Source organism: Pantherophis guttatus, chromosome 9 (assembly GCF_059756535.1).
Source record: "Pantherophis guttatus breed Tessera chromosome 9, ASM5975653v1, whole genome shotgun sequence".
In the NCBI taxonomy this organism is placed as follows: domain Eukaryota; kingdom Metazoa; phylum Chordata; class Lepidosauria; order Squamata; family Colubridae; genus Pantherophis; species Pantherophis guttatus.
In genome coordinates this window covers 29,898,362-29,907,862 of record NC_142071.1, presented here as the reverse complement: position 1 = coordinate 29,907,862, position 9,501 = coordinate 29,898,362, and the positions used below count along the sequence as shown (strand labels likewise).

The following is a 9,501-nucleotide window of genomic DNA, read 5'->3' as shown; positions in this document are numbered from 1 at the left end:
GAAACAATCAAGATTAAGGGAGGTACTAATACCACTCTATAAAGCCTTAGTAAGGCCACATCTAGAATACTGCATCCAGTTTTGATCACCACACTATAAAAAAGAGGTTGAGACTCTAGAAAAAGTGCAGAGAAGAGCAACCAGGATGATTAGAAGACTGGAGGCTAAAACATACGATGAACGGTTGCAGGAACTGGGCATGGCTAGTCTAGTGAAGAGAAGGACCAGGGGAGACAGGATAGCAGCCTTCCAATATTTAAGGGGCTGCCACAGAGAGGAGCTCTGGACTGCAGCGAGTCCCTTGGACTGCAAGGCGATCCAACCGGTCAGTCCTAGAGGAGATCAACCCTGACTGCTCTTTAGAAGGCCAGATCCTGAAGAGGAAACTCAAATTCTTTGGCCACCTAATGAGAAGGAAGGACTCCTTGGAGAAGAGCCTAATGCTGGGAAAGATTGAGGGCAAAAGAAAAAGGGGACAGCAGAGAACGAGGTGGCTGAACGGAGTCACTGAAGCAGTCGGCGTGAGTTTAAATGGTCTCCGGGAGATGGTAGAGGACTGGAAGGCCTGGAGGAACGTTGTCCATGGGGTCACAATGCGTCGGACACAACTTTGCAACTAACAACTGTTGGAAGAAATCTCCTTCTAGGTTCTGCTCCAAGTGGGGAAAAAGACACTGGAAACATGGAGACTGCTTGGAAAGATGGTTTAATGGTGGACAGGATCACATGGCTTGAGTTCCTGAACAGAAAAGGGCAGATACAGTGAGTCCCTGGGTTTTTATGCTCTCCCTGGCTCTGAACTTCCTGGGGCCCAGAAAGAGTATCCTGATTGGTTGTCAGACTCCCAGGGGGTGGGGGTCTTAGGTAGCCTTGCTGGCTGATGGTCACATGTGCTTCCCAGGTCACATGTGGTGAGTTTCTGCTGCTATTGTGTAGAGGGCTAATCCTATCTTTGTTGGATCTTCGGCAATTCCTACTATGGTTTCTGCCTGAAGGAGGTAGATCTTTGTTATGTAGAATAGACTGGCCCAGGCCTTAATGGCCCATTGACAAAGGGTGGGGGCAGGAAGATGGGAGCTGCTTCAAAACATGCTTATCCTAGGGAAATATAATATTCTGCCTTTTTCATATTTCCTAAAATATTTCACTCTTCCAGGAAAGGGGTGGGTGCTAACTTCCTACACAACAATACAGAGAGGAGGGGGTCAAGCTATTTTCCAAAGCCCCCAAAGGCCAGACAAGAAGTAATGGATGGAAACCGAACAAGGAGATTCAACCTAGAAATAAGGAGGAATTTCCTGACAGTGAGAACAATCAACCGATGGTACAGAAGTTGCCTTCGGAAGTTGTGGGAGCTTCATCCCTGGAGGCTTTCAAGAAGAGACCGGACTGCCATTTGTCAGAAATGGTGTAGGGTCTCCTGCTTGGGTGGGGGGTCGGACTAGATGACCTCCAAGGTCCCTTCCAACTCTCTTTATCCTGTTCTTGATCTGATTTTAGAAAGGAAATCCAAGTCACTCTGCATTTTTTTCTATCCTTGGCTGTGCCTTCCAGTTACCAGCTAGCTGTATTCAGAATTAAAACCCAAGAAGTAATTTGATTTCTGCCATTATAAATTTTTTATAGACTGGCAGCAGGGAAAGTAGCTCTGCATTAAGCCAGCAAATTGCATAACTTGCACTTTTCTACCGTCGGTTGCTCAATCCTGCAGTCTCTTTATTTACAGAATAGAGCCGGGCTGCCCGACTTCATCATGGCATCGCGAGCCTCCTTTCGCAGTACTGCGCATGCCTCCGCACACACACACACGCCCTCAAGGCGCACGCGCACTCGGCTCTTATGGCGCACCCGAAGACATTTAAAAGACGCACGGCGAGGCGTGGCTATGCTAATCAGACGCCGGGTGGGCGTGGGCAGAGCGAGGAATTGATGCTCTTGTCTTGCCTGGGTTGGAAGTGTCGGCTTCTCGGGTATCCTTCGAAAAAAAAAAAAGAAAAGAAATAAACGGCCGGCATAATGGGACTGAGGCCGTTTAAAGCCCGGCTTCTTCCCGCTCGCGAGCCAGCGCCGATTTTACGTGAGGAGAAAGAGAAAGGTGGGGCGCCCCCGCCCTCTTTCCTTGCACGGACCAATCAGAAAACGGCTTTTCTAAGAGTGGTGGGAGGGGAGGCGTTCTGGAAACCTTGGACCAATCAGAGCAGAACTTTCCCGCCGGAGGTGGGGGGAGAGGCGTTCTGGGCGGCCAATGGCAGCGCGCCGCCCTTCGAGGAGGCTCGCGCAGCGCCCGCTTTCCTTCCTCTCCTTCTCAGTCACACACACACACACACACAAACACCACGCCTCTCCGGTCCGCCCAGCCAATCAGGAGGCTCCGCCCGGAGAGGCTCGCGCCGGCGCGCATGCGCCGCAGCCCTTCCTGCCCTTCCTTCCCCCCCCCTTCCCTCCCCACTTCCCTTTTCTTCGTCAGTCGGGCGCGTCCCCGGCGCTCGTGGAGCCGCTTCCCCTCAGCCCGGCCCGACGCTGCCCGAGCCGGGCCCTCAGGACGGGAAAAGGACCCCGCTTTAAGCCGCCTGAGCTCCCTCAGCCTCCTCGAGGGGCCCGGCGGGGGTGTCGTCGCTGAGGCCGCCTCCTTCCCTTCCCTTCCCCCCCACCCACCCCCGTCCCCATGGCTGCCCCTGTGAAGAAGGGCCCCGGGGGCCTCATCGGCCTCATGAAGGACGCCTTCCAGCCCCACCACCACCACCTCGGCCCCCACCAGCCCTGCACCGTGGACAAGAAGATGGTCGAGAAGTGCTGGAAGCTGATGGACAAGGTGAGGGGAGGGGGGAGAGGGAGGAGGGGGGAGGGAGCGGGGGGGGCAGTCTCTTTCTCTCCTTTCCCCCCCACACTTGCCCCACTCCCCCAAAGTGCTGGAAGCACATGGACAAGGTTAGGGGAAGGGGGGGAGGGGAGGGAGGGAGCGGGGAGGCAGTCTCCTCCCTTCCCTCCTTCCCCCCCCCGCACTTGCCCCACTCCCCCAAAGTGCTGGAAGCTGATGGACAAGGGGAAGGGAGGGGGGGAGGGGAGAGGGAGGAGGAGGGAGCGGGGGGCAGTCTCCTCTCCCTCCCTTCCCTCCTTTCCCCCCCCCACACTTGCCCCCCCTCCCCCCAGTGCTGGAAGCAGATGGACAAGGTTAGGGGAGGGGGAGGGGAGGGAGGGAGCGGGGGGGGGCAGTCTCCTCCATTCCCTCCTTCCCCCCCCCGCACTTGCCCCACTCCCCCAAAGTGCTGGAAGCACATAGACAAGGCTAGGGGAAGGGGAGGGAGGGGGAGGAGGAGGGGAGGGAGGGAGCGGGGGGGGAGTCTCCTTCTCTCCCTCCCTTCCCTTCTTTCCCCCCCGCCCTTCACCCCCAATCCCCCCAAATGCTGGAAGCTGATGGACAAGGGGAGGGGGAGGAGGGGAGGGAGGGAGCGGGCCCCGGTCTCCTTCTCTCCCTCCCTTCCCTCCTTTCTTCCCCCCCCTCCCGCCCTTCGCCCCTCCTCCCCCCAGGCTCGGGCCCTGGCCATGGGGTGGGGTGGAAAAGGCTGCCAGGGGTGGCCCAAGGGGGGGCACAAGGGCAGCGTCCGGGTGGGGTGGGGGCTTCTGAGGAGGGGAGGAAGAGGGGGGGCAAACACCCAAAGGATTGCCCCCCCTTCTCCCTTCCTTCCCCCCTCCAAGGGGTGCGGTGGGGAATTCTTGCAAAGGAAGCCGCATGGAGTGTGGGGTGGCTGGGGTACAGCCCTGGGTTTTTGGAGAGCTCCTCTAAATTAGATAAGATGGGTAACTTTTATTTATTTATTTATTTTTTACTGCGAGCGCACCTGCCAGAATTAAAAATGAAATTCTGTTATCTGCTCTCATATATATATATATATATATATATATATATATATATATATATATATATATATATATATATATATATATATATATATATATATATATATATATCTCCAGTATATCTACCCAAACATGTACATAACACACGTGTACACATGCTATATACATACATATATCTGCACCACACATACGTATATGCATATATATATATATATATATATGTACGTAACAGTAACAGAGTTGGAAGGGACCTTGAAGGTCATCTAATCCAACCCCCTGCTCATGCAGGAGACCTGTATGTATGTATGTGTGTATGTGTGTGTATGTATGACAAACTCTTCTAAAAATACAAGTTCCAGGTATATTACTAAAGAAAGAAGCAGACATTCTGCGAGCTCCGGAACTTAAAATTTTAAGGTAGGGAAGGCATTGCCAAATAATATAATAATAGCAATCAATTGCAAAAGGCTTGGAGCAGCTTACAATCTGCCTCTATATGTTTAAGACCATCAAATGACAATCTCTACCTATGGTGGGTCCTTGGGAAGGACTTGTGGATGGATAAAAAAGGCCAAATTCAGCCTGAACATCTGGCTTGACTCTGCGCCTGACTGTCCCTGTCTGTCCATTGCAAAAGGCAGCTTGACTGGGAACTGCTTCCATCATGCAAGGGTACCTTTTGACGCCGTAAAACATCCACCTGTGACTACACCAGGTCCTAGGTGAATAGAAAGGGCCAAATCCATTCTGAACATCTGGCATACCATTGGCATTGACACAATCCCCATCGGTCAATTGCAAAAGGCAGCTTGACTTGCAACAGCTGACATCCTGCAATGGTACCTCTTAGTGCCATCAAGCAACAGCATCTACCTGTCCCAGGTCCTTGGGAGAGATAAGTAGACCAACATTCCAAATCCAGTCTAAACATCTGGCTGACTGTGCGACCGAGCACCATCCTTATTGGAAGAGAAATGAGATTCCATCTGTGCATGCAAGGGTCAGGTCCGTAGACTGGGCTAGTAAGAAATGGAGTTGTGGGAGACTCTCTGAGACCCCAAGATTCCTGAGCTATAGATATTTTTAACGAAGGGTCTCCAGTATAGCATAGGAAAAAAAGTAAGATAGGATGGATTGCTGGCTGGCTGGGATGTTATAGTGTTAGTGTATGAGCCCAAGCTCAAGTCTTCTTGGGAGTGAGAATGATACAAAACTGTCAGTCTGCATTGGTTATTTTGCAACTGCTGCTAATCGCAAACAAGTTCCTGTCCTGAGGAGCTGATCTTAATTTAGCATGCGAGGGAAGGAAGTGAGGAAGAGCAAAAGGAACATGAAATCAATGCAGGCAAAAAAAAAAGCAGTTACATTCTGCTTTATTCTTTGGCTGAATGTGAATATCCCGAGGAGAGAAGGCTGTCTTATCTGGAAAGAAGGAAATAGTTGTAGGTCGGGTTCTGGGAAGTTGAGATATTGGAGAACTGGAAATTTGGCTTCAGATCAAACTTTAGATGCCATGAAAGGTTTGATAAGGATCTGCATTAAAGGCCTTGGACTAATGATGTGGCTTGGAAATTTATTTCTTTATTTCAATTTTATAAGCCACCGTAGTCAAATAGGCTGATTTGATATGCCAAGACTTTTTCACTTGTATTGAAGTTGCAGATCGTTGGGATGAATGTTTCAACTGTGGGTTTTAGAAGGCAGGGACTTTCTTAGGGTGGCACATATTATTGAGGAAAAATGCATGTTTCAATGTTTATGGGTATGCTTGTTTGCACATCTGTTTCTTTATATTGTTATATACGTTTTAAACATTTGAGCTAAGGTATGCTTGGCATGGGAGGAAAAATCAGTTCTTCTGCCTATAGCCAGCTGCCCTGTATGTTTTAGCCAGATAACATGGATGGGACTTTTTTTCTATTTTATGTTAATTGTTTGGTCCTGATATGTGCAACTATTAGGCTTATAATAGTCTAATGCCTTCCTCAAACTTAGCAGCTTTAAGACTTGTGGACTTCAACTCCCAGAATTCTCCAGCCAGCTATGTTTGAAGACCTCTGGTCTGATGCACATCAGGTCTTGGACTGTAATAGATTTTTGGTTCATTCATAAACCTAATGTGTTGTTTCAGTATTAAAGCTGTGTAGATGATATACTAATATAGCTGATGTGTAACAGTTGAAATGAGAATGTTAAAAAATAAGAGGCCACCTAAATATTGTATTTGAGGAATTGGGTCTAGCAAAATTAGAAAATTTTCCAAGGATAGAAGATGTAACCATCACGTTACAAGCTAAAGAATGATTTCTGAATTTTGGCAAGCTTTTAGGCCAGTGTATCTTTACAACATTATGCTGGATAGTTTGGTTGCTAAAAAAAATGAGTGGAACTTGAGGGGCCAACAGCAAAATGACATGCCAGTTAAAATGTGCTTTTTTGAATCCTATGGAGTGCATTGAAAAAATAAAACAATCGGGGACCTAATTAGCAAATAATTAGCTAGTACAGTAGCTAATAACCTATTTCATATGCATGAACTGGAGCAAGAATGCTGCAGAGAGGTGAAGCATGGTAGGTCAGTGTGTTGAAGGGAGCTCACCAGTTCATGTGACTTGAAATAATGTTTTTGTTGTTTCCTCTTTTTCCTTTCTTTAGAATATTGAGCAACAACTTAAATGTTTATGGTTTACTCCTTGCCTCCCTGAAGATAAGATAGCAATCTGTTTTCAAACCGGGAAAGTTTTCAAGAAGGCACACTTTTCACAGAATCACACAATTGTCAATGCAAAATGTTTCCATTTTAAAATGTAAGGCTGCCAGCTATCGCATCTTTTTGGGCAGCCACGAGTCAAATGATGCCCTCGGTGCCATGATGTCATTAATAAACTTGTAATTCATATAATGATATTATCATGCCCTGTACTAAGTCCCTACACAGTGTGAATACAGCCCAACCAAACCATCATCACTTCCTGTAGATTTATTTTGATTGACTAAGACTCTCTCTTAATTTTATCTCAATGATCATGATAGAAACCTTGATGTGATCAGATAATACTTGACTATAATTATTGCTATGAGGTTAATACTTGGTGAAGAGCCTCTTGTTGTTGAAGTTACTTGTCCTTAGGAGCTATCTGTTAAAGCTAAGGAAGGAGCATAAATATAGTATGGGCCAGCATTTCTCAACCTTGGCGACTTTAAGATCTGTGGACTTCAACTCCCAGAATTCCCCAGCCAGCACAGCTCTGGGAATTGAAATCCAGGTCTTAAAGTCACCAAGGTCAAGAAACGCTGGTATTTGCTGATGATTTAGCCACCTAAAGTCACTTCTTTGGCAATGGGCGGCCATATGAATATGATTGATAAAATATTTAATATCCATTTTCTAATCAAAGTTTAAGCATCTGTATTAAATCTTAAACTAAAGATGCTAGTTAACCCCGTGCAAATAATTAAGAGAAAATGTGGGTAGTGAATAATGCATTAAATCAATACAGCACTATAAATCATTCATAGAGATAGAATATAAACTCAATACCAAAATTTTGGATGTGGCACAAATCCATATATGAAAGTTGTTCCACAATGGTTTTCAATTGAAATTAAATTAAAAGAATTATTTTAGCAATCGAGACTGAAGTGATATATCAGCAATAAAACATCTTACTTATATAGCTGTTCTACTATTTGAAATAAATTTGGTATTCTTTAAAATCTTACTGCTGCATCTTTATACACTCTGCTTCCATTGAATTATACGGTTTTGGGTTAGAAATCATGAGTTTAGGATTGCTAAGGTTCTGTGACAAAAATGAACTTTAATACAACTATTAAAGTTACAACTACTGATACTGAATAGCTGTTCTTAAATTGCTTTAAGAGAAAATTGGATTTTATGTTCTACCCTTTGAAAGTAACTAATTGAACTAAATGATAGCTAATACTAATGAAAGATAATATGCCCTTACTTTTCTGACTTGTTAACTTTTCACAGGAGATGGTTATTTTTGGTATTTGTTTCCTAGAAGTCATGAGAATTCATGTATGATGTATATAGTAATTAGATTTATGGCGTCTGTGGCATATTTCCATTTCCCATTATTTCTGACGCAGGAACATGATTTTTCGTTGCTTTTGGTTTCCTAGATAATGCTTTTGTCAGTGAATCATCTTCACTTTGAGCTATTCAGAATATAGAATGGCTTTACAAAAATAAAATGCATTTTTGTTCTATACTTTAGCACATGTTTACATGGTTTTAAAGGTTTTTTAATGAAAACATGATCAAACTCGAGCTGAAGTATAATCCATAGTTGTTTTGATTGCATTGTGCCCTTTCTTTGTTAGCCTATTTAAGAAATTTATATAATGGTATCTTGGAGCACTTTTTTCTTTACATTTTAAACTCTAGATCTTTAAACCATATACAAGTTATTATTCTGGAGGCTTTAACAAATCCAGAGTCACATTGGATTGCAGGGAGTTGTGCAGTGGCTTGGAGTTATTTGAATTTTAGTCACAATGTGCATATTTTTAAAAGAAAAATGCAGACTACATCTGAGGAATGAGGTGAACGATAAATCTTATTGAGAAGTGATAGCTAGAAAATTGGTCATTACAAAAGCTGGCCAAGCCCATACTTCTTTTCTTTTTCTTTTATTAGATTTATATTGGGACTTGGGAGTCTTGTTAAAATCCATTGATATGAAAAATGCAGCTGTTAAATACGCATAGTAATTGATGGTTTCCCAAAATGTAGCAGCAACATTTCTTGAATGTTGATTTATTGTTTGAGAATCTTCCAGGCAGATTATTCTTTTAGTTAGGGAAGGCAGCTGCGGAATTCTGGGAGTTGAAGTCTACGTATCTAAAAGCTATCAAGGTTCAGAAACATTGCTCTACCTAGCTCCTAAGGAAGGATTTGTAGAATTAGAACAGAATAATGTGATATTTTGGATGCACAATACCCTTGCTTGTATTAAACGGACTGGTCAGCTAAAGCTACAGCTGATAAAAATAACTCATTCGCTGTTTCCATAGCCCACTTCCTTTTTGATAGTTTAGGTGCCAAATCCTATCTGTGCTTTAAGATTATTCTCATTAGCCTTCTAATATTTGCAATTTAGCAGAGGTCTACATACAGTAGCTCCTTCTTCCCCCATCCCAGATTTAGCACATTGTGTCAAATAGCAAAACATGATCTCTTGCAGTAAAATCAAAGGCTGTTTCATCAGGTCTTTTTTTAAAAAAACTTATTGAGCATCAGAAAGTTTCAGTGTTACATATCGAAGAACCGTTCACCCTAAGAGGAGCTTTGCAAAATATTCCAGTGGTCACACACCCTCTGCTCAGCTGCTGTTCCTTGGTCTTCCTCCCTCTCCTGTTCCAAGTGTTGCTATAACCTGTTTATTTATTTATTTGTCGCATTTCTATGCCGCCCAACTCCCTGGGGACTCTGGGCGGCTTACAACAAAAAATAATGCGAACAATATACCATAAAAGTTGTTTAAAAAAACATTAAAAACCCATACACTCCATTCATGGCCGGATCTCGCAAGATTGCAGCAGCGAGATCAACGGCCCCAGGCCTGCCGGAAAAGCCAGGTCTTCACCGCTTTCTGGAAGGCCAATAGGGTGGGG

The 9,501-nt window shown here is 44.8% G+C and overlaps 1 protein-coding gene across 1 annotated transcript in view; it reads left to right on the top strand.

Moving 5' to 3' along the window:
• The first annotated feature begins 1,920 nt into the window (after nucleotides 1-1,920).
• Nucleotides 1,921-9,501, top strand: part of CBL (Cbl proto-oncogene) — a 36,652-nt gene continuing 29,071 nt past the window's right edge. The window contains exon 1 of the mRNA XM_034425298.3: nucleotides 1,921-2,812. Coding sequence (XP_034281189.3) covers nucleotides 2,666-2,812 — 147 coding nt within the window. The 5' untranslated portion in view covers nucleotides 1,921-2,665. The remainder of the gene's footprint in view (nucleotides 2,813-9,501) is intronic.